Raw genomic sequence first — 24,478 nt, 5'->3', positions numbered from 1 at the left:
GAGGTACTAATGGAAGCGGGAGAAAGGACTGCTGTTAATCAAATGTCAATAGATGTCTAATAGGAGGATAAGAAGGAGCTGTGTGTTTGAGACCTAGGGGAACGGCACAAAACAGTTTCCCACTAATATTGGTTCAAAAATTAAATGGATCGTTAGACTTCACACATACCTTGTGTCAGCTCTGTACAAACAGTCCCTCAAGAAATTTTACAACCGGGCAAGGGGGCGGGGGAGACAATACCACAGAATCCTCTAAAAGTAAACTTAGGATCATGGGTCCTCACCAGCTCAATTTGTACATCTTAGGAATTAAGAACTGGCCATCTGGGGTGAAAAACAGATGCACATTCAGATGAGAGATGACCACATATATGAAGGTGGAGCAGAGAATCTGTGGATCCTCTAGATCAGGCTCCCTCAAACTCAACCCTCCAGATGTTTTTGGCCTACAATTCCCATGCCAGTGGTCAGGGATGATGGGAATTGTAGTCCCAAAAAGCTGGAGGGCCACGTTTGGCCATGCCTGGCTTCTACGTAAACCCAGCACTTATTTAGGAGACCACTGGAAACAGATGGAAACAAGACCAGGATTTTGACTCACTTGTAGTGTAAAAAATATTATGGATAATATGGCTTGATATAAAAATTGGAATCTGGACTAATATGCAGTTGTAGATGTTTAAAATAAGACTCCATGGATAGGATGGGGGGGTGAGTCTTGAGATTTGGAGAATCCCCTCATACAGTATGATTCTATTGATCTCTGTTTATTTGTACTTTTTATTTGTAAAACCATTAAAATACCTTTTTTTAAAAAAAAAAAATCCCTCCACTTATGTGGCAAATCCATTGGTGTGTAGAGTCTACTTATAACCTGTAGTTCTGCTCCCCCCTTCATTTCTCAGTGTTGATTAAAACACAGACCCTTACACTTAACAGATGTCATTTGCTCTTACGCTTTTCAAAATTTAAAAGCAAACAATGTGTTTTAACAGCAAAACTCCCTGATCCCTTAAGGCACAATGCTAGAGCGTAAGTGCTTTTCATAAGTGTTGCAGCAAACATTATTCAGCTTTCGCCGGATGGCATTTAAAAGCCATTCAGCTATTCATTCCTGGATCCACGACCTCAGTGTGGAGGACCCGGACTCAAGCTTTCTTGTCACGGCACAAGTCGGCTTTTGTGGAGTGTAAGGATTCACACATGTAATCCCATAAAGAATTTATCCATATCCACAATATCTTGACTCAAACAACTACCTTTCCACGGCAGCAAGCACACACATTCGTGCAGTTCATCTCCTCCTCTTGCACTGAACCAAGAACACCAGGGACTCAGCTACATTAATAAAGAAAAATGTTTTATATGCGTTATAACACTGTGACGCCAGATGGCGCTGTGGAGCCCCGTCTTTCGCCAACGGGATTCCCCCCTTTGAGGTTTACAATGCGTTTTCCTGAAACACTTTTCTGATGTGTCTAGATCCAGCCCGGGTCAAACATCTGAATTGGCCATAGATAAAAGGTATGGTTGGACAGTGTTCTCGAAGCTACCAGCATGAGTTTGACCAAACTGCGGGAGGCAGTGGAAGACAGGAGTGCCTGGCGTGCTCTGGTCCATGGGGTCACACAGAGTCGGACACGACTAAACGACTAAACAACAATAACAGAAGGTATACTTCATACCTGTTTTACGCCTTCAAGGTTGATGTGTATGTACATGTAACAGATATGCACTTTGTAATAGAACGCTATTTATTCTGAAAGTTATAGTTAACATATGGAACTTGTTCCCACAAAAGGTGGTGATGGCCACCAATTTGGATGGCTATACAGTGGATGCTCGGGTTGCGAACGTGATCCGTGCGGGATGCATGTTTGCAACCCGCAGTGTTTGCAACCCGCAGCTGCACGTCTGCGCACGCACGGGTTGTGATTCACGCTTCTGCACATGCGCAAAATGCGATTTAGCACTTCTGCACATGCTAAGATTCTCCTTTCCTTTCTCCCCCACAACAAACACTCTGTGAGGTGAGTGGGGCTGAAAGACTTCAAAGAAGTGTGACTACCCCAAGGTCACCCAGTAGCTGCATGTGGAGGAGCAGAGACGAGAACCCGGTTCCCCAGATTACGAGACTACCGCTCTTAACCACTACACCACACTGGCTCTCATGAGATGATTGGGAGCAAGGAATTCCTTTAAAAAATGATTGGAAGAGGCAGATTGGAAGTGATCCTTTTTGTTTCTATAATATGCATGAGCCAATAATACAACAAAATGGATGAAACCACTTTAAAACCAATAAGGGGAAACAAGTCAAGTGTAGAGGAATTTTAGAGATTCATCAGAAATTTCCAATATGGCTTTGGGTTTTTGTTTTTCTTTTTAAAAAAAGACAAAATATTTTGGAAAAGAAAATGATCTGCCATACTCATATGGCATTTGGATATCTACTAATATTAATATATAATACTCAAACCGCTATACTGAATGTAAGAAGTGATATCACACACATTTTTTATTATGGTCCAAAGACCCACAAAAACAGTTTCTAAAGCAAAATGCAGCAGGAATACAGAGAAAACATCCCAAGGCAGCCACTATGTTTTATCCAGAGGATGTTGATTTCTAATTCTTATTACCTCCGAGAGAAGTTTTGACACGGCCAGGGTAATAACATTTGTCTTACCTTCGAGAAGATACTTGAGATAGGTTTCAGAATTTCCAGGTAAATTTACCAATAAGGGTTTAATTATGTGATCCCTGGAAGTAACTTTAACAATGACAACAAGCAGCAATATATTCTGCCAACACAATAAAAAACCCCACACAGAATTAGAGAGGGAGGGCACTCAACACGCCAGTACACAACCGCAAATATCAATTTAGGGAAGATGCAACTGCCGTTGTCTTACCAGGTTTTTAATTATGTGTTTGTTTGCCGTGGTGGCCTAATTTCGTCAAGTAGATGAGCCGACATTAAAAGCTGGGGGGGGAGGTAAGTAATCCCCAGGGCGTGAGGTTCACGCAGACAGTTTAAAAGGTACAGGTATGGTAGCATAACGGCACGGCAAATTTGAGAAGGGGGCCTGCATGATGAACAGCGAAAAGCCAGCAAATCAGATTTTTCACAATTAGTTGGACAACAACTGTGACAGGTTCGGCGCTTAGCGTTTTCATTTGTGTGCTCAAATTTGGTTATCCGTCCTCTTTTATGCAAATGTGATGTGACAGGAAAAGCTGAGATCACTCAACCAGGCCGATCGCTCACAACAGGAGCTGGAGCCGTACAGAGGAGAGGCCCAGATTAAATGGACCGAAAGCTGATGGAGAAGTGACAAGGAGGAGAGCTCTGGAAATCTCGTGAACTGATTTTCTTATTTTATTTCATTTTCTATTAACTGATATTTTATTGGGTGAAAATTCAAATATAAAGCAGTCAAGTGAGACAAAAAGAAGGAAAAAGCACAAAACAAAGAACTGTGTAAAGGGGGAATATTATTTGAATACATACCAAAAACACCCATAAATTCTTTTCTAAATTTGATATTGTTATCCTAATACAGTGGACCCTCTGGATATGAATGTAAATCGTTCCAGGGGTCTGCACGTACCCCAAAAAATCTGCAAGTAGAGGCGCCGCTTCTGCGTATGCTCAATAGAGCGTTTCTGCGCATGCAGGCGAGGCGAAACCCGGAAGAATACACTTCCGGGTTTGCCGAGTTAGCAACCCGAAAGTTACGTTACCCGAAGGTAACGTAACCCGAGGGTCCACTGTACTAATAGAAAGATTAATAGTCTACATTTTGTATAAGTCCGTTCCAAATATTGTCGTATTTATCCAAGCAGAGTCTACGTCTGTAAGCAGTCCGTTTGTAGGTTGCAAGTGTTATCAAATTATCAATCCACCGATTAAAGGAGATCAAATCTTCACTCTTCCAGTTCATCAATATCAGCCTCTTGGCTACCATTACAGCTCATATAATCCATCTTTGTTGTCCGGTTGTTAACTTCCATATAGTAGGTATATAGTTCAGAAGAATATTCCATGCCTTTAGTTTTTTTTTCTGAACAGTCACAGTTATACAATCCAGAACTTTAGTAAGTATAGAACACCGATTTTAAACTTCTCTGGGAAGGTGCACACCGCAGGACCTCGAATGCCAACGCCGTAATGTGTCAAAGCAGAACAATAAGAAATGAATGCCAGTTGGGCGTATACTTCATCAAAGCCCATGTATTTGCCCTCCGTTGTGAAGAAAAGAAGAAAATACATGATGAAGATTGTAATAATTGGGTTATGCATTTTTTTACGGGGCTGTGACACTTTATGGAATGGCACTTGAGGAAGAGGGGGGGGGGGGAGAAGAGAATGCAAACAAAGAAAAACATACTAGCCTAAGAGTTACTGGACTATAATTTGTTTATACAATTCACCTTTTGCTTAATCCATTTCCTCTACGGATATACAAATGGTACAGCAATAGAAAGAACTGGCCAGTAAATCTTACAGCACTTGAGGGTTCAGTTACAGTGGTACCTCATGTTACATAAGCTTCAGGTTACATACGCTTCAGGTTACAGACTCCGCTAACCCAGAAAAAATACCTCGGGTTAAAAACTTTGCCTCGGGATGAGAACAGAAATTGCACGGTGGTGGCACGGCAGCAGCGGGAGGCCCCATTAGCTAAAGTGGTGCTTCAGGTTAAGAACAGTTTCAGGTTAAGAACGCACCTCCGGAACGAATTAAGTACGTAACCAGAGGTACCACTGTATTACGATGCTTGATTGAGCTGGAACTAAGGCTGCCATGTGTCCTCTTTTTCCAGGACTCGTCCTCTTTATCAGGGGTAAAATTTCAGTCCGGGCGGATTTTTAAAATTTGCCAAAATGCCTCTGGCTATACTTTCTGGATGAGACATAGACACAACCGGTGGTTGAAGATTTGCCTTCCTCTTCTCTTCTCTTCTGCCCCCACCCCCTCAGCAATATATCACAACTTCTACAGCTTACATATAGTCGGGATATTTAAAATGAGAGTCGTCATAGAGTCCTCTTTTTTGCTCTTCAAAATATGCCAACCCTAGCCGGAAAGGATGTCTTTAGCCTAAATCTGACTATTCGGAAGTCAAGTTACACTGAATCCAGCATAGTATTGCAGTCCTGGCCACAGGAGAGAAAGAGAGAATTGTGTGCACAGCTCCACTAAACGGCAGGTATAATTTTGATACAAAAATTACAGATCAGAGATTTCATCCATTTATTTTTAAAGAAACAGACTCCCACTGGTAATATAAACCAGAACTGCCCCGAGAGCTGGTTCCTTCCATCTCAACCAGTTGAAGAAATGAGCACTTGCATTCTTCTGCACATAAAACAGAGTAGCCTTCCATGCAAAAGAAAGTAATAACCGCCTTTTAAATTTTTCCGTGTTTTTTATATACTTCTGTTATGGCCACCAACTTACACACGGCCTCAAGCCTGGAGCCGTCTCTGCGTACTGTGAGAGGAACGACAGTTTTAGATATTGGCTAAGCCAATGCAGAAACTGTTTTGTCCTCTCATTCCTCCAACCCAATTGGTCTCTAGCCAGAGCACTCTGTTAAAAGGGATTTTCTTAATAAATAAAAAAGCAGAACCCACCAAACCCCAGTAGCTGGGGCACAACCGAGCCTAGACACTACTTATCCCAGTGCTTAGCCAAGAGAGATAAGTGATTAACCTCATTCAGTGTCCTAAAAATGCATACCCCCCCCCAACATTTCTCTGATGAAAATAGGGACATCCTATTCAATAATAGGGACGCGGGTGGCACTGTGGGTTAAACCACAGAGCCTAGGACTTGCCGATCAGAAGGTCGGCGGTTCGAATCCCCACGACGGAGTGAGCTCCCGTTGCTCAGTCCCAGCTCCTGCCAACCTAGCAGTTTGAAAGCACGTCAAAGTGCAAGTAGATAAACAGGTACAGTTCCGGCGGGAAGGTAAACGGTGTTTCTGTGCGCTGCTCTGGTTCGCCAGAAGCGGTTTAGTCATGCTGGCCACATGACCCAGAAGCTGTACACCGGCCAATAAAGCGAGATGAGTGCCACAACCCCAGAGTCGGTCACGATTGGACCTAATGGTCAGGGGTCCCTTTACCTTTATTCAATTATAATAATAATAATAAAATAATAATACTTTTACTGTTTATGCCCCACCCCAACAGTCTGTTCAGCAGCCTCAGCTTTTGTAGCTGGAGTCAGTCCTGTAGCTCCAAGCCAGGCAGAAAAGGTCCTGCATATTCAATAGTAATAATACCAATAATAATTTTACTATTTATACCCAGTGGCGGAGCTCATGCTACAGCACCTGGGGGTGGAGAGCAGGTGGGGGCGTGGCTCATGCCCTGGGGGCGTGGCACCCAGTGTGGGCGGAGGGGCAGCCGCGATGGCACCCCACCATCTGCCAGTGTTTATACCCCAACTACAGGCTGCCTTATGTATGTACATGGAAGTTCATGTTTTAAAATCAAAATTCATTTTTTTTTTCCTACTGGAGGCCTAACTCACAACAAGAGGAGAATTTATAACATTTGTATTCCGTCCTGCAGCCAGAAGCAAAGTATAATATCCTAGCCTCACACTCTATATGTAAAGTAAGGCAGAGTTAATAAGACCAGAGCTATCTGGTGATCTTCATAGCCGAGTTGAGGAACGCTACTCACACTGGGACCCATCTCGCCACAATCATCTCCTTTAAACAAAGAGGTCTTAATAATGACAAATGAAATCAGAGAAAGGGACCTCAGCTAACATGCAGGAACTATGAGTGTTTCTGCATTGCAAACTCTGGTTAAACTGTGCCAAGCAAACCTCCCCATTTTAAATTCCTTCCTTCGCACACAGATGGGAAACAGAGCTGGTTACGTTCAAAGGAAAAACCAAGCCACCACAGAAACGAGCATTTCAATGTCACAAGCTATGGTTGCTGCCACAATGATTGGTTATAGCTACTTTTTTGCTTCCTCACATCGTCTCATACTTGATTGAACTTGGCAGCCCCAGGATACGTCTCAAGAAACTCGCTTGTATCTTATCTAAAACACTATGATATGCTTGTATCCATATTGGGATCCCAAAAAGTAGTTGGGACGACACTTTAGCTTGAATAATCCGAATAGAAGAAGAGGCGTTTGGATTTGATATCCCGCTTTATCACTACCCAGAGTCTCAAAGCGGCTAACATTCTCCTTTCCCTTCCTCCCCCACAACAAACACTCTGTGAGGTGAGTGGGGCTGAGAGACTTCAAAGAAGTGTGACTAGCCCAAGGTCACCCAGCAGCTGCATGTGGAGGAGCGGAGACGTGAACCCAGTTCCCCAGATTATGAGTCTATCACTCTTTACCACTACACCACACTGGCTCTCTAGCAGCTAGTATAAATTGGTTAAAGTCTTATGAATTCATGCTCCAAGCAGTCTAACCGCCACTTGCTCAACCATCTTCTTTTCTTTCTTTCCTTCCTTCCTTCCTTCCTTCCTTCCTTCCTTCCTTCCTTCCTTCCGCTTACTGTCTCAACCAATACTTTCATCCCCCCCCCCAACATTCAGGGGATAAGCGTCCCAATGAGAAGGGTTAACTACATCTTCCAGCAACCAGAAGGTTATCATCATCCTACAGAACTAGTATTTGAAAAGGGAAAGAAGAACACGAATTATGGAAAGATTAAAAGGATAAGATGAGTAAACAGGGAGAAAAGTGGAGGTATAAGGGACCATTGGGAATAATACCCCTCGCCCTGACACAACTTCCTTTGGGGTCTTTACGTAGCCTTGAATTTTGGCAATATCTCTCGCTTGTCTAGACAAGCTGGGAAAGGCACTTGTAGCCACAGATGACATCTGGGCATCTAAAGACAAAGATGTCACAAGACGTCACAGACCGCCTCTCCCCACATAAACAGACCTGGACTTTGCAATCATCACCCATGGCCCATATGCGGCCCCCAAAAGATTGCCCAGAAGGGCTGAGAAAGGTTCCCCACCAATGGTATATGTTCATAGGCACCAGCTCCTGGGGGCCGAGGCACTTTGGGTCCCCCTCCAGGTTTCTTTTATTTGAGGAAGGCAGGACCCCTCTATGTTCAGAAGGTGTTTGGCTTCACCCCCTGTCGCGTAGGGCCCCCTCAATCATCCCGAGAAGTTGGCGCCTCCGTACACATTAATGATGTGCAGGAATTGTGAGAAGTCGCCAGAGAGAAAAATAAGGAAAGGAAAGGAATGGAAAGGCTACTCAACACGCCTGAGTTGAGCTTCTGTTCACCAGATTGTGGGCAAACAACACATTCAAGCTGCTGATCTAAGCATATGCCAGGAACGGAAAAACATTAGACCAATCTGTCCAAAGCATTACTACCCCTAAGTAGAATACTGGGAACCATGAAAGAAATTTTCTAATATCTTAACACATTAAAAATATCTTCTTGTGCGGTCTTGAAGAAAAAAGTTGTGCATTAGTATGTGTGGTTTTTTTTTAAAAAAGACTATTTTAAAACTACCACAACATAATGAGCGTTTAGTCGACTTTATTGCTGAGTTTTGGCAAACGTGCAACTTTCCTGCGTTTACAAGGAACGGAAATGCAAATTGCTCAGGAAAATGCTAGAAGGACACCTGAACCTTTTAAAAATAGTGTCTTTTTCCTGGTGAGTTGGAAGTTCATTCCTCCCCACCTTTCATGTTACAAATTATCATTTACGTAGCCCCGTGAGCCATGTGCTGGCGATTATTCTGGCACATCAAGAACGCGAAACCTTTTCCTGTGGCTTACACCTTTGGAGCAGCTGGCTAGCTAGGAAGCCATCATTGTGACCGTCTGGAGATTATCGGAAGAGAAGACAGAACTATAACAGCAGCTGGAAAACAAAGCAAAAAATTGTGCAGCTGTGGAGTCTCTCTGTAGGATTATCTATTTCTTTTCCGACTTGCTCTGCTATGCTTCAGCAGCAACCTGTAGGAAGGGCAGGCAATGCAGGCAGGTAAAGACAATAATATACCTTACGACTGGGAATCACATTCCAGGTCATGAAATCATCACCAACTATACATTTGATAAGAAGCCATGCGGTGACTTATAAGGTTAACAAATCACAAACCACATTATCTCAGTGGCTCTAAAAGCAGAGCAGGCTAAACTCTGAACTTTTGATGGAACCAGTTTTCAAGTGGGGACTTTGTAAGAATGTGCAACCTCAACGCAAAATACTGGCCACAAACATTCATTCGATGGGAAAGGCCCAAGAGAGGGGAAACTGACTGAAGAGGAGCCGGCAAGTGCGAGAAAATGAATTTGGTTTCACTTACGGAGACAGACTGCCCCCTAGCCTTCAACAAACAAAAAAACCATGTACATAACAATATTATTGCCATCAACATGTTTCTACTTCGTTTTCAGAAAATCTGGACGGAAAGTGTAGCTTTTGCTAGAAGAAGGAAACTTTCCTCAAACTTGGCAACGACCTGCAAAGCATGTGTGTTCTCAAAATCTGGTCTTCGAGCAGATTGGTGGCCTTCTACATCCTTGCTACAGAAAAAAAAGGGGGGGGAATTAACAGGTGAGGAAAGCTTTCAGTCAGAAGAAGCATGATCTGCAAGGATTTCAAAAGCACACATGCAAATCAAGGGTCATTTAGTCCAACGCCTTGCAATGCAGGAATCTAAACTAAAGCATTCAGGATTCAGGACACAAGGCCAAGCAACAGCCTCTCCTGTTCTTGTTGACAGCACTGAGAGACAAACCACATTTGAATCTATATTCAACACTTAGCTATCATGCCTAGTAGCTGATAAGGCTTTCCCTCCATGAATTTGTCTTTTTTTTAAAAAAAATATTTTTTTATTATTGCAAGTTTTTAACAGAAGAAGATCACCAAACATATAAAATACCATCACCAAAAAGTAACAAACAAAGAAAACATAATTAAACAAAATCATAGACATACATAAAAAAGGTCATAACCGTTCATACATTGTTTTTTCATAACTATCTGGACTTCCTCACATCTCCCTTTCCTGCGTTCTCCAGAAAAAAGTTATAAACAGCAATTTATTACCTTATTTCAATCCTTATTTTCTAATTCTCATATATTATGCCTCAAACTTTAAGTATTTTTATCAAATGGTTAACTGATTGGTTCAAACATAACATTACCTCAAGTTTCATCTTTATCATTCCACTTATTCTCATATATCTCTTATCTAAATTGCTGATGCCGTGTTATTTCCTTTCGTGCACCTTCTTAGCATTCATACAGTTTATAATGTTTTTGTAAATAGTCTTTAAACTTTTTCCAGTCCTCTTCCACCACCTCTTCTCCCAAGTCTCGGATTCTGCCAGTCATCTCGGCCAGCTCCATGTAGTCTATCAGTTGCGTCTGCCATTCTTCCAGTGTGGGCAAATCTTGTGTTTTCCAATGTTTTGCAATAAGTATTCTTGCTGCTGTTGTTGCGTACATAAAAAAGGTACACAATAAGCTTTGTATTTGCCTTTATAAACCTTAAGACTATTTAGATCTAGATAGATCTAGATAGATAGATAGATAGATAGATAGATAGATAGATGGATAGATAGATAGACAGACAGATATTGAAAGGGAGGAGGGAACTCTAACCACTCTCTCAACACCATGCATAAAGGCATGGCATTATAATTGGCAAAAATACATTTAGATTTTGCAGGCAAAAAAATCTCCTTGAGTGTGTCATAAAAGGTTTTGTTTCAGGGTGGCTCAGTGGTTTCCTACAACCTAGGCTCAGAATTAACAAGAATACAGACTGACAATAGTTTGAAAAATGCAAGGAGAAAATAATTATTTGAGACAACAACCTGTGTACCACTGATCAAATGATATGCTGCATTTTTCTAACCAAGCAAGTATTGAAATAATTTAACATGCAATCCTCGTCAAGTCTCTTTAACAATGTGGAATGTAAATGAACATTAAAATTCTGAAATGTCCCCCTTCACATGATATTAATCAACAAATCTGATAACAAGCTATACTGAGCCACTCATTTTTGTAGGGGAATTGGTTTACATAAAGGGCCCTTTTTGATCAAGTAAATTTTGTCACTTAACAGATCAAAGCCAAAATGAGACCAGATGAGCCATGTTCATTTCAATATTTTCAAATTTGACATTCTGTTATGGTGCTGAAAGGAAAATACAGTCCAGTTAGAGGCCTGACAAAAAATTAAGCATTTAATACAGAGTAACAATGATATGGAAGATTAGCAATTACTTTTTATATAACACGAAAACACTCAGAATGTGGGAAACATCTAGGGACTCCAATGTCATAATGCATTTGGCAATGAATATTAAAAAATATTTTTAATACCTTAATAGATATAAACCCAAAAGCAGATTTCCAATAGATGTTTTTTTAATCAGTGGTACTTTATAAAATATAAATTGGGGGGAAATACCTTCAATAATGATGGCTGTTGAAGTGTTTTGTTTATCTAGTATTTCATCCATTTTGGAAATGTGAAAAGGAAAAAAATTGGGAAGGCTTTGATTTTATGTTGACAGATTACAGAAGATGCCAAAGTTGTTTTATTAATTTAAAATGGACCAGTTAAGGTGATAGAAAGCGACCAGCAACTTACGAAAACATCAGCAAAACTCTCAGTTGCTTATTTTTAGAGGCTGATCCTTGCTGCATTGGTATCCAGTTGGTTCTGTCGAATCCAGGATATGATTTTGACATGTTGCATTCAAGCTTGGGAAAGTTCTGTAAAACAAGGAAGTTCGTTTGAGGATAAGCAGTGTTTCTTTAATACTAGTATGATAAATTCTGCAGTAATATTTGGCCGTATACACCTGTCTTCTTAAGTAAACTGCTTTTAACCCTAATGTTTTTTTCTATTTTGTTGTTTTCAAGACTTAACAGTATCTGGTCATTAGGTACTTTTTGCAGCTCTTCTAGAATAGGGGAAAAAATAACAATGGCAGGAGCTAGAGCAAAAGCTGGGTAAAGTATCAACCTCTTAGAAGCAATCTCTTGAAGGCACAATAAAAAAAATCTGAGCTTAAAACTCCAGGCCTCCTATTTTGCAGAGATACACATGTATGGATTGTATATTTGAATTAATCTTTAAAATACTGTATATTTTAACAATGCCAGTTTTCACAGATCATGCGTTTGAAAAGCCAAGAGCTATGATTTAGTTATTTGGATCTAGCAATACAAAGATCTTGTTCATCACAGATGGCTGGGATTCCAGCTGCGAAAAGGGGACTCGTCCTTATCTCAGCCCCTGGCTTGTAGTGCATCCATTTAATGAGATAGGCAAGTTTGCGATAAACTTGTGGCTCGTGATACATTTTCCAGTGTGCTGAACATGTTACTTTCCCTGCGAATGGAGCATACACAATACAATCCCAGCAGCTGTTTCGATTTCATCTTCCTTTCCGAGAAATCCCAAGGAACTTTTGAGTTCAGCAATCATACATACCAGTTTAATTAAAAATTACAGCCACCTTCCCAATTCATTTTCCAGAGGTAAAGATTTGTGTGACACTTCATTTGTGTAATGATTATAAAATCTCATTTTCCATCTTGCAAGGAAACCTGGCTCAGTTAACTCCCCGAAGACACGGTGACCAACAGAGGTCTCCCCATTTCCCCATCTTAACAGGGAAATCCAAGTTACGGCAAAATGCTTGCAGTTGAATCCATATCATTTGGGGTTACCGGAGAAAGCCGTGACAGGGGTATGTGGGTATTTTCTGAGATGCCTCATTCATTTCTTATTTCTTGGCAACGCAATGTAACTGATGCGGGTTATAAAAGCAGCCAGTGTCGCTACAGGAAACAAAACAGAGAGGATTCATATTGCAATTTTCCTGCAAGTAATTCAAAGCGTGCATGTAACCACTTGGGAAGCTAGTCCATCTTTATTGCCTTGTGAAGAGGCAAGAAGAATCCTACCACACTTCCCGCTTCTAATAAAATAAAATAAAATAAAATAAAATAAAATAATAATAATAATAATTTATTTATACCCCGCCCATCTGGCTGGGTTTCCTAATAATAATAATAATAATAATAATAATAATAATAATAATAATTTATTTATACCCTGCCCATCTGGCTGGGTTTCCCCAGCCACTCTGGGCGGCTTCCAACAAAATATTAAAATACCGTAATACATCAAACATTAAAAGCTTCCCTAAACAGGGCTGCCTTCAGATGTCTTCTAAAAGTCTGGTGGTTGTTTTTCTCTTTGACATCTGTTGGGAGTTCCATAGGGCGGGTGCCACTACCAAGAAGGCCCTCTGCCTGGTTCCTTATAACTTGGCTTCTCGCAGCGAGGGAACTGCCAGAAGGCCCTCGGCACTGGCGTTTGAAATTAGCCAGGCGCATTTTGCTCACCGTTTCTGACCACTTGCGACTGAGTTTCAACCGCTTGGGGGCCAAAACCGTGCCAGACACCTCCAGCACCTGGAGGTGCATGCCTGAGGATCATTAGATCTGGACCATTCTTGCCCACTAAAACCCCCCTCCTGTAGAATTCTATCAGTTATTTTTTATCTGCACAATCGAAATGAATTTCTGGAACCAAAAAGCTTCTTCTGTGCAGCCTGAGCAGGAGCAGTCACCGTTAAGAAAGAGGTAAGAATAGGGCTGCCACATTTCAAGAAGTAAAAATCCAGACATTTAGACAGTGTTTGAAAATCCCCCCCCCATGGTAATTTTCCTCCCCGTCAGCAATACTAGCTGCAGTCTCTCCTGCTTGTGCATGCCAGCCACCCATGCCAGAGCAGCCTGCACATATTTTTTTAATATAAAAAAGAACCCCAGAAACCCAAACATTTGCCCCCAGATGGGCATGTAGACCCTCAAAAGACGACATGTCCAGGATTTCCCAGACGTATGGGAAACCTAGATAGGCCAAGAGGGAGGGAGGGAGAGACTGGTCTTAGATCAAGTGACTTTTCTTCTTTAAGTTCTCAAAATTCTTAACCTAGCTCAAGGTGGTCATCTGAACTAGCCAGAGATTTAACTGAGAATCAGTCAGTCAATCCATCATTTGAAAAATAATACTCTAGAGCCATCTTGCCCAAAAATGGCAATTAGACATTCCATTTTGGGGACTGGTTTAAGGAGCCATTTGACACCTAGTTTATATATCCGAGTTTCTAACACTACTTCTGGTGGAGTACCGTACTGTACTAAAATCAACATGTCAGAATGATCCAGGCAACTGGCCTTCCATGACGCTACAGGTAAACTACCGTATTTTTCGCTCTATAACACGCACCCGACCATAACACGCACATAGTTTTTAGAGGAGGAAAATACGTAGGCATTCCCTCCATAACACGCACAGACATTTCCCCTTACTTTCTAGGAGGAAAAAGGTGAGTGTTATGGTGCAAAAAATACGGTACATAAATCACCACACGGTAAACTGTATCGCTGTTGATAATAGTAAAAAAATAGTAAATAATAATTAAAAAAAATAAAAATAGTAAAAAATAGTATAATAGTAATAGTAAAAAAAAAGTAGTAAATAGTAATAGTAATAGTAAAAAAAAAAATTATCACTAACACATGGTTTGAAGCTAGTAAGTAGATAGATTATAAACGCCATTAAAAGTCAGTCATCAGAAGAACGATTAAGCATTGAGAACTTAGTACGTTCTTCATTTTTCACTGAATTGAAGCTTAGGCTTACATTTGCACGATGGACAGCTTGTTTCAAGCTTTTATCGGTATGCACGAAACGTAAAACTAGATCTCTTGCAAGGAAGCATTTACTACACCCCATGACATTGGTTGGATGGTGTTCTTGAAGCTACTAGCATGAGTTTGATCAAACTGCGGGAGGCAGTGGAGGACAGAAGTGCCTGGCGTGCTCTGGTCCATGGGGTCACACAGAGTCGGACACGACTAAACAACAACAACAACAACATGACATTTTCTATTGACATATATAAACCAATAACTCTGCAATTGTGATTATATTTTTAATTATTGCATTTAAAGTCTGCCTTTAAGAGAACTCAAGGGGAGTCTCCAAATCAAGCACTAACCAGAGCCAGACCTGCTTAGCTTCAACAAGTTTGCTTTGCGTTCCAGTAATAGACCTGTCTAGAAACTACATTTCCAGCATACAACTCAATGGCTTGAATTTAAAGATAGTTAATAGAATAACATATCTGATCCAAGCCTGATATTGGACAATTCCCCCTCCCTTAGGGGTCCCTGTGCCCCATCACATATTGTTCAGACAAGTCCTTCAACTTTCCGTTAGGGGCATACTTGCTTGCAGAGAGAAGAACGGGGTCAAAAGTTTCATTCAGATAACTTCTTTAAGCTTCCAACCTCTTCTTTTAAAAAAAACACAACCCAGCATCTGCATTGAGCTCCAACCAATCTCTTTGAAGTCCTAGCTTGGAAATACAGAACTGATTTCAAAGTAACTCCGGTTTTCATTAAAAAAATAAGAAGATTTTATTGGTACCATGTTTCAAAAACACAACACGACACATAATTTATTAGGGTACATTGGACCTCGGATTATTAACTTAAAATTCCTCCTTGGGCTATCACAAAATCTTGGAGGAGGAAACAGAAATTTGGAAGTTAAATACTGGGGTAGGGGGCTTATAGCAAAAGAGAAAATAAATCAAAAGACACATAATTACCTAGGTGAAATACTGGGTTCTTAGTAAGCGGCAGGAGCCCAATGTACCCCAATAGACAAATAGGGTCCCCTGGCCCCCAAATCAACAAGAAAGAAATCAGTGGGGCAAGTTCGCACTAAGGAGAATGTTAACTCCTGTGTCATGATAAAATTTGGAGCATAATTAAGCCCATGGACCTGCTTCACCAAACTTTTTAGGTTGGTGGGCAAATTTGTAAAGTAGAGACGCTATCATGGGCACCACCTCTTCTATCAGCAACAAGAGAGTATGTTTTTCAAGCCTATTTTCAGCAGGGTTGGTTCTTCAGTACCTGTGTCCCTGCTACAAGGGCTGGGCAATATCTGTTTTTCAACATCAGGATATCTCAGCAGCTAGCTACCGCGATATGCTGATGTATCACAATGCCTGGAATGTATCTCCCACCTTAGGGGAGGAAGAAGTAGTCGAGATACATCGTCCAGCCCTACTGAGCAAGCCCCCCTATCGCTCCAGCTCACAGGAGCTGGAGGGGCAGAGCCTTCCTTAAATTGCTCCACTGGGGGCAGGAAGCTGAGTGAACCCCAGTAATGTTCTGGCTTGCACGAGCTGGGGAGGGGGGGCTTCCTCAAAGCCACAGGCAGGTAAGGCAGGCAAACGGAGCCCCAAAAAGTGCTTGCCCAGAGCCTTCTCAGATTCCCATCCGCCTGCCTACCTGCGCCTTTGCCACCTGCCTGCGCCTTTGCCGTCTGTATTGCCAGCTCAAAATGTCTGAAACCGGCATAGTGATCTGAATGCCGTACCAGTTTCTGACCATTTTCTGATACATTGCCCAGCTCTATCTGCGACATTGGAGACCCCTGCACCAGGGTAAAATTCACTCTCGAGTTTCAATGAACCCCTGCACTGCTTTGTAACGGGTTCATAGTAGGGGTTTTTTTGTATACACAGGATTGTACAGAAAAAGGTTTACAAAAAAATTAACAAATCTCCTCCGGCATTCTCTAAGTTGCATAAGCACACTCTTAAAATAAAAAAAAATGATAAGGCAAAACACGAAGTTATTTCCCCTAGCCTATTTGAGAAGTTGTTGGGAGACAGAACGGACCCCAGCAAGCTTAAGAATTCGGTAGTTTCATCTTCTCGTTCATTTCAATATGGGTAATCAGACCCCACAAAGCCAGTCAGGGCAGGATGAAGTGCTTCAGGTTGCTAAAAAATATTTGACAATATTTTGAAACAGCTGCTTGGGTCCATAGCAACTCCATTAGCTTGCAAGAGTTAACTTCTCTTAGGTTCCCAGCTTACACGGCTTACCAATAAGGCATGTAGGCAGTACAGTTGTGATACAAAGAACAAATCAAAATTAAAGGCAGGGGGGAAAGACCAACAGTTGCGGCTTTCTTTGTTGTTTTTCAAACCATCTGCCTGAAATAAAAAAAGGAAATCATCAGAACAACTGTTCAACGGGTGATAAAATATAAAGGATGGAAAGCATAACTTTAGAAGGAAATATAACAGCAATCAATTCAATATTTAACTGGCTTAATAGATTTAAAATTGAGTAATTTAAAGCTGATGGTAGTCAGAACAACCTAGGAAGAGGCCTCGTGGAGTGATGAAGGAGAATAGGCCTGCTGTAAATAGAAGGGGAGGGTTTAAAAAAATAATACTTAACACTGGAGAATAATGGATGCCCAAAACCGTAAAGGCAAAATAGACACATTATAATCTGGTGCAAAATTGTATCTATAGGGTAGATGGCAGGGGCAAGGAGGCATGACTGGTCTGGCTACTTCTGGGTTCCTCCCTCCCAGGAAAGAACCTATGAGAGACCAGTCTGCCCTATCATTTGTAAAGTGATTGGACCAGATTTCTGGATGTTCTTGTTTTCTCCCGTTGTCCCTTATGCCTTGTCTATTAGAGAATAACCCATTTTGATAACCTCGATTTTTATTCTGTGTGCAATTTATTCTTAACGAAGAATAAATAAAATCAATACCTACCAGTCACGTCGCTTTGCTGCATTTCTTTAAACGTGAGCTTCTGCCACACAAGAAAAACAAGCCTTCTTGCTTTCTCAAATGTGAGTGCGGCCACGCCGTTCTTGAAGCAAGAACTCCCTTTGAAAGCCTGGTTCTGAAGTTAGGTAGCCAGCTGGCAATTTAAATTGTGCGTAAAAGGATTTTCAGCATTTGGCTTCAAGGCCAAATTGTTTTATCGTTTAGAAGGTTGAAATAGTGATAGTGATTCAGCTCTTTTCGTGAATATGGGGGGGTGGGGGTCGCCACATGGAATGGTCTATCTTTTTTTTTTCAATTTTTTTTCTTTGTTATCATGGGCCATAGTATAACATCATTATTGCTTTTTTTTTCTTTTTTCCCCAAGACCATTCCATCTCTTTATTTTTTTAAACATCTTAAAGTGATAAGGAGATATATGCAAAGCAGTCATACACTGTATCATTAAAACTCATACGTAAAATACGTACACAAATCCAACAAAAGGCTAGTACATAGTAAAGCCTAAGTATACTACTATGCAATATTATGAATACGTAACTTTAGAGACTTCAGTTTAGTAATGTTATCTATTATTATTTCTGAAAACATTCACAAAGATCTTAAATGCAAATTTCCATTCCATACTTGGAATAAAACAAAACAAAACAAAAATCTATGTTATAACAACTCCTGGTCATCTTGTTGTGTGACCAATTCTTTAAATTACAAAGAACCCAAAGAATTCCGTAATGTTTCTGTAGGAGTAATAAAAACATTGCATATGTTCCTAATATGATGTCTTCAGCAATCATTTACCGAAATGTAAATGCAACTCGAACATCAATCACTCAAAAGACGGGACCAATCAGCTGCTTGAGTCTTATCTGAAATCCAAATTCACCACTTTCACCCAAACTCCTCGAAGTACAAATATGCAAAAGTACATTAGAAAATGCTAATGCAACACAGGAACAGTTCTAGCATTCTCAGCAATCCGCTGAATCATCTTCTCCAAGAACGAGATTCATTGTCGTCGTCTTCTTCATCATCATCTTGAAGCAATGAGTCATCTACCAGGGATTCTTCCTGAAACTGAAAAAGAAATGTTTCGTAAGAACCTGCCGGAAGCACTGAAGATATGAAATTCCCTAACAAAAAAAGGGGGGGTGGCATTCAGGCACCTTTTAGGACTATGGAAATTACTTCTGCAGTTTGAAAGAATGGGGAAAACACAATACCTGTGAAAATCAGAATGTTAGCATCTTCCACACCAATTATTGATTACGAAGATTAACAAATGGAGGGAAATTCTATAGATCATGAGATATACATCTCGTGCTGGGATTCATTTATTTATGTTAAGCCGTTATGCTGCTGCAAACTGTATAATGCTTTGAAAAGCTATCTAATAAATTCTAAACATCACTGATTTATTCCGAAAGTGAAATGAGGTTTGGATAACGGTTGTAGGTCTTGTCTGGACAAGCCAACTTCCAAAATGTGATTAATGTTCCTGGCTAGTTTTGGCAAACCACCGTTTAACCACACTTCAGTGTGCATGTAACAGCAAATCATGGCTAGCTACAAATGGAAAATAAAGTTTTGCAGTTGCACCAGAGGACTAGAGGGGAGAGCATGAGTCATTTGCTCATTTATTTTACATCCAAACCCATCGCTTTTGTTATTTTGGACCAACCCACACAGGGCTCATCAGGGCTGAAGACCTGTGCTCTGAACACTCGGCAAGACAGCAGATGAATATTCAGTTTTGGTTAATGCCACATTAAAACATAGTTAAAATAAACTTTTTAATGTAAACATGAATTGTCCTGGTACATGTGCTGAAATCACAAGCTAAAACACTCCCCCTGACCCCTTCCTGCTGCTGCTGTACTGCTGGGAAACAAACCATGGTTTGGCTGGTCATTATAGCCAACCCTGGACTTGTGGTTTCTTTCCCTCCAAGCAATCTACAAGATATAAGCCCTAAACAAACCTTGCTATCTAGTAATGTGCATATATTTTACTTTCATCCTGAGCGTTTTGGATAGGGTTGAACCCGAGTAAGGAGAACACAAGCTTGATACTACTAAGCCAAAATTCTCCTATCACAGAAAATAACATTATTTATTGGATATAGGTAATTAATTAATGTTTATTTAAATAAATATAATATTTTTGCAATCAACCAATACTACTAATTCAGAATGAGAGAGAATCCATTCCAGTGAGAAGTTATGAAACTAATTTTTCATAAATGGAGTATGCATTTTCTAGGAGGTGCTTATGCAAAGGTCAGAGCCAAAACCCATAAATAACAGAAAATATCCTGACATTGGAACAGCAACTCTGACAAAATTTATAGTGAAAGCAATGTAGGTTCTCACTCATAATTTACTCTACAGCTGATACATCCAGGACCTGGTGATTACAAATATTCTATTTCAATACTCCTTGGTGTCTGTGCTAGAAGCACTCGTGAAATTCTATCTTAGGAAAAGCTGACATTTAAGAAATACAAAATGCTTGAGGGAACTTTGATTGGAAATCCATTATGTATGGGAATTTATTGAAGAAAAGAGGGGACTGGTTCTGTAATAGTGGAAGAGAACATAAATTAATATAACCTGGTTAAGTAAATCAGGAAAAGGCCAACGCATACAGGACAAAAAACATGACTTAAGTAACAGAATGTATATTAAGACTGTGAGCTAGTAAAAGGAAAATATAGGTGTGTGCTGTGCCAAAACTATTACAAATGCAAAGTACACAAATTCAGAGAAAATTAAGGATTCCCAATGGCATCACAAGATAGCAAGAGAGAGTTTGCAGTATTTTTACATTCAGCATATACACCAAGTAAGATCTGAATATCAACCACTTGCAATAGTTCTGCATGAAAATTATTATCTGAGCATGCTATTTTGAATGCACTAGTTTGATGCTGTAGATAGAACCGGAAGTCTCAGTTTTAAATTTCTGCTTAGCCACAAAGCAATCTGGATAGTGATTGGCAACTCACTCTCTCACACAGCTGGTGTAAGGATAAATATGATAACATGACCCCTAAACTACTTGAAAGGGGGAACAGTAAACAAAATGTAATAAATGTATAAAAGTTGCTCCAATGCGCAATACATGGAAATTGTAGGGATCTTAAGACGAAAGTGTGTATATGAACTACCCACTCAACTTTTGAATCATAGTCTATGGATGGTATCTGATGAAGTCTTATTCCTAGTAGACTCACTGAAATAATGGACACTTATTAATATATCATTTTACATTTTATTAATATGAAATAAATTGCCTTTCTTCAGTGGGTCAACTGAGTATGATCTGGTTGCATACTATCCCTAAGAGCTTTCTATTGACATCCTCTTTTCAATAACTGTTTTCAAGTTTTCTGCTAATATTTCTGTTACCAAAAAGACACACGTTCCCCCAGAGAAAACAAGTGGTATCAGTGTTACAAAATCACCAGAGCTGTTATGAATCCGCAAAAGCTATCTTTATTAAACAGCAACAGTAACAAGTTTTCTATTCCTTCGTCCGTTTGTCAAGGAGGAGGAGACACAAACTTACTTCTTCTTCATCTGGTTCAGTCTCCTCCGTTTCCATCGTTGAGATATTTGCGACTGGCTTGTTCCAGGCCAACTTCAGGTCTTGCCCTTTGAAGCGAGATCCATGGATAGCAGCCTAAAGAGAACAGCAATATTCTCTTTATAACGAAACATGTCCTCTGGGGGGGGGGGGGAAATGGTTGAATGGCAACAAATACCAGAATAAACTGCATGCACCTCTGCGTAACTAGGCTGCAACTGAAGTAATTGTCCCAACTCTCAGGACTTTTGTTTTTAGGACAGTATTTCACTATGCCACATGACAAATCACTTTGGAAAATGTGTGTATTAACAAAAGCAGGTTATGATATAGCATTGGGAGGTGGGGTGTTTTTTTGGGGGGGGGTTGTTGTTTAAAGAACAAATCAACACCCCAGTGGGCATCCCCAAGTCCTTTGGCAAATTTTAAGCCTAGGTTTCAATGCAGGTGTGCAGTATACAAGGTATACTGTAGTCTTAGTATTCTATTGCAGATTACTATTTCAAAGGTAAACGTGCATGCAAGCCTTTCCAGATTTCTTTTGGTGTTTACACATACACAAGGCAATGAAGAAAAATGATTTTTTTTTAAAGTCCTGAATTATTTCAACATGCAGGTAGCATGCTGTTCAGAGAAGCCAATTGTTACTGAACAATCTCCTCATTGGTGTTTTGCTTTTGAAATATTGATACTTTTTTAATCTTCATACATTATTACTACTGCCCAAAACGGGGCATCCTGAAAATAAAACTGAGTTGATTTTTTTTAAAAAAAAATAAACTTAAAGAATATAACTTATTCTGCCGAAAAGCATTCCATTTTCTGTAAAGGCTTGGTAATTGAAATGTAAAAAAAAAAAAATTTAACCTATGGGATATTCATGCCTTCTTAAGTACCAGCTGCATTAAGTGGCTGCTTTGGAAATAGTATGTTCAAATTAAAGTAACATGAACTAGCATAAATCAGTGTTAGCAACATTCCGAAATAACTGCCACAGTCACAAAAGATTTATAGTACAATCTGAAAGTACAGCATAATGTGAAATGTGGAAACAATTACATGTTTGATGACATCTGAACATGAATTGTGTGATATTAAGGTCCCCAGGTATAAATTTTAAATCTGTACATATAAATTTATGGTCAATTTTAAAAGATTCCATGCCTATTAAAATGAACCACAGGAGTGGGCTTTTTGTCCATGGTCTCATCACAATGTCACAAACTGGAATTTTTAAAGAATACTTATATATGACATTTGGGTTCAGAAACAACTTGTAATCTTTGAAAGAAATTACTGCAACATAAAAATGCAACATTTTACAACTAGGGAACCCTCCTCACCCTTTCCAAGCTCAAATGCACACGACCATAAAACTTAAACCTCTTTCATTCAAGACAGTAAAATATTAGCTACCATTCCTTCAAAGAAAGCTATAACTACTTTGAAGATTAACTTCTACTACCAATTATTATTTATAATGTATTTGATTTGCTAACAAGTAGAAACTTAACTTGCAGATATTTGATTTATACACTATGAACTTTTTTTTTGTTAGTTTTACAGCTAATCAAGTTCCTCTGCTTGTATTCGAGAAAATATTCCTATCCATAACACAATCAGATTGAAAGTTTTAGGGAAAACACAAATGTGTTGTTCCATTCGCAATGTGCACAGAGGACCCCTCTTCCAGGCACTCAGGGTTTTGGAGCGCATCTTTGGGGCCTTAATCTTTCCAAAGTAATTTTGCACAAAACTTTGCTTTGCCATTTAGTGATGAAATACTGTTAGAAGCTGCAAGATGTGAAAGAGAATCCTAGTTGACTATCCCTGTGCTCACAAGCATGGAAAACAAACGTGTTACAAGGAATTCAGGCCGTAGCTCTTTCTAGCTTTCATAAAGAACATTTCCTTTTGATTCTTCAACTAAAAACTGAGAAAGAGAACTACTGTACAACCAAAGAAAACACCGCTATGAAAAAAGCTGATAAATAGAACAGAGGTCAGCGTTCCAAACTGCATTTTACACACACACAACCATGAAGGGAAGAATTCAATGTAGTGCTGTGGCAATCATTCCCTAGACCAGGGGTCAGCAAACTTTTTCAGCAGGGGACCGGTCCACTGTCCTTCAGACCTTGTGGGGGGCTGGACTATATATATATATTGGGGGGGGGGGGATGAACGAATTCCTATGCCCCACAAATAACCCAGAGATGCATTTTAAATAAAAGGACACATTCTACTCTTGTAAAAACACGCTGATTCCTGGACTGTCCGCGGGCCGGATTGAGAAGGCAATTGGGCCGGATCCGACCCCTGAGCCTTAGTTTGCCTACCCAAGCCCTAGACACAAGCATTTTCGTATGATGCTTGGAACGAACCCCGCTCTCCACATTCTGCATGCTGTTGTGGAGGTTCTCTCAACGCTCCCAGAGCCAATCGGTTGTCTGTGCGGTGGCCCGGGGTGCGGTAGGGAGGGAAGATCCCTGCAGCACCAGCAGAAATCCTTCCATTAATGGGACTCCTTAGCTGAAGCCAATCGAAAGTGCTTAAGGTTACATTGCCAGACACACTTCATTATAGGAAACGCCCACCCCCCGCAGTCATCCGTCCTCCAACATCTTAGACTGAAATGGGAAAATGAGAGCAAAGCCTCTTTGTGAGTACACACTCACTTTATTTCAGTGGTTTGGTCTTCATTATTTAATTAAATAACTGAAGCCAGACAAAGTGTATGCTAATACACAACACATGTATTACAGGTAATAGGAAGAGGTAGAATACAGAAGCTCTGTACAATAGTTAGATGCAGTTAAACTCAACCTTGCCGCCTAACATGAAAACAAAAAAAGGAGGATATACTTACTGCCTCGGCTTCTGCTCTCGTCTTGAAAGTAATCACTGCATGGAGAGACGAGTCATCTATCTGGCAGTCTTCAATTTCACCATATTGCTTTTTAAGAGGAGGAAAATTGTCACCTTACTGAAATAATCTCTCCTTGATGCATAACATGCAAGGGCTGTTAACAGTTGATAACGCAACCTAATGGTCCCAAATCTTCTAAAATAGTTGTAAAATAAACCATCCCCAACCCAAAATTTTTAAAAAATGGAAGAACAGGAAACTGAAAAATGAAACTTAAGCAAATTTAACTATCAAGGGAAACAGATATTCAATTTATAAACAGGTCACTAATGAT

General features: G+C 40.2%; 1 protein-coding gene across 3 annotated transcripts in view; it reads right to left on the bottom strand.

Moving 5' to 3' along the window:
* Positions 1-17,941: 17,941 nt before the first annotated feature.
* Positions 17,942-24,478, bottom strand: part of RBM26 (RNA binding motif protein 26) — a 47,560-nt gene continuing 41,023 nt past the window's right edge. For all 3 annotated transcript variants that reach the window (XM_083501145.1, XM_083501144.1, XM_083501146.1), the window contains 3 exons: positions 24,145-24,231; positions 21,258-21,371; positions 17,942-18,764 (listed from right to left, as the gene is read on the bottom strand). In XM_083501145.1, the coding sequence (XP_083357271.1) occupies positions 18,675-18,764; positions 21,258-21,371; positions 24,145-24,231 (291 nt within the window). In that variant the 3' untranslated portion in view covers positions 17,942-18,674. The remainder of the gene's footprint in view (positions 18,765-21,257; positions 21,372-24,144; positions 24,232-24,478) is intronic.

The sequence above is a fragment of the Podarcis liolepis genome, assembly GCF_965112155.1.
Source record: "Podarcis liolepis genome assembly, chromosome: 4".
Classification (NCBI taxonomy): domain Eukaryota; kingdom Metazoa; phylum Chordata; class Lepidosauria; order Squamata; family Lacertidae; genus Podarcis; species Podarcis liolepis.
This window is presented reverse-complemented; position numbering and strand designations above follow the sequence as displayed.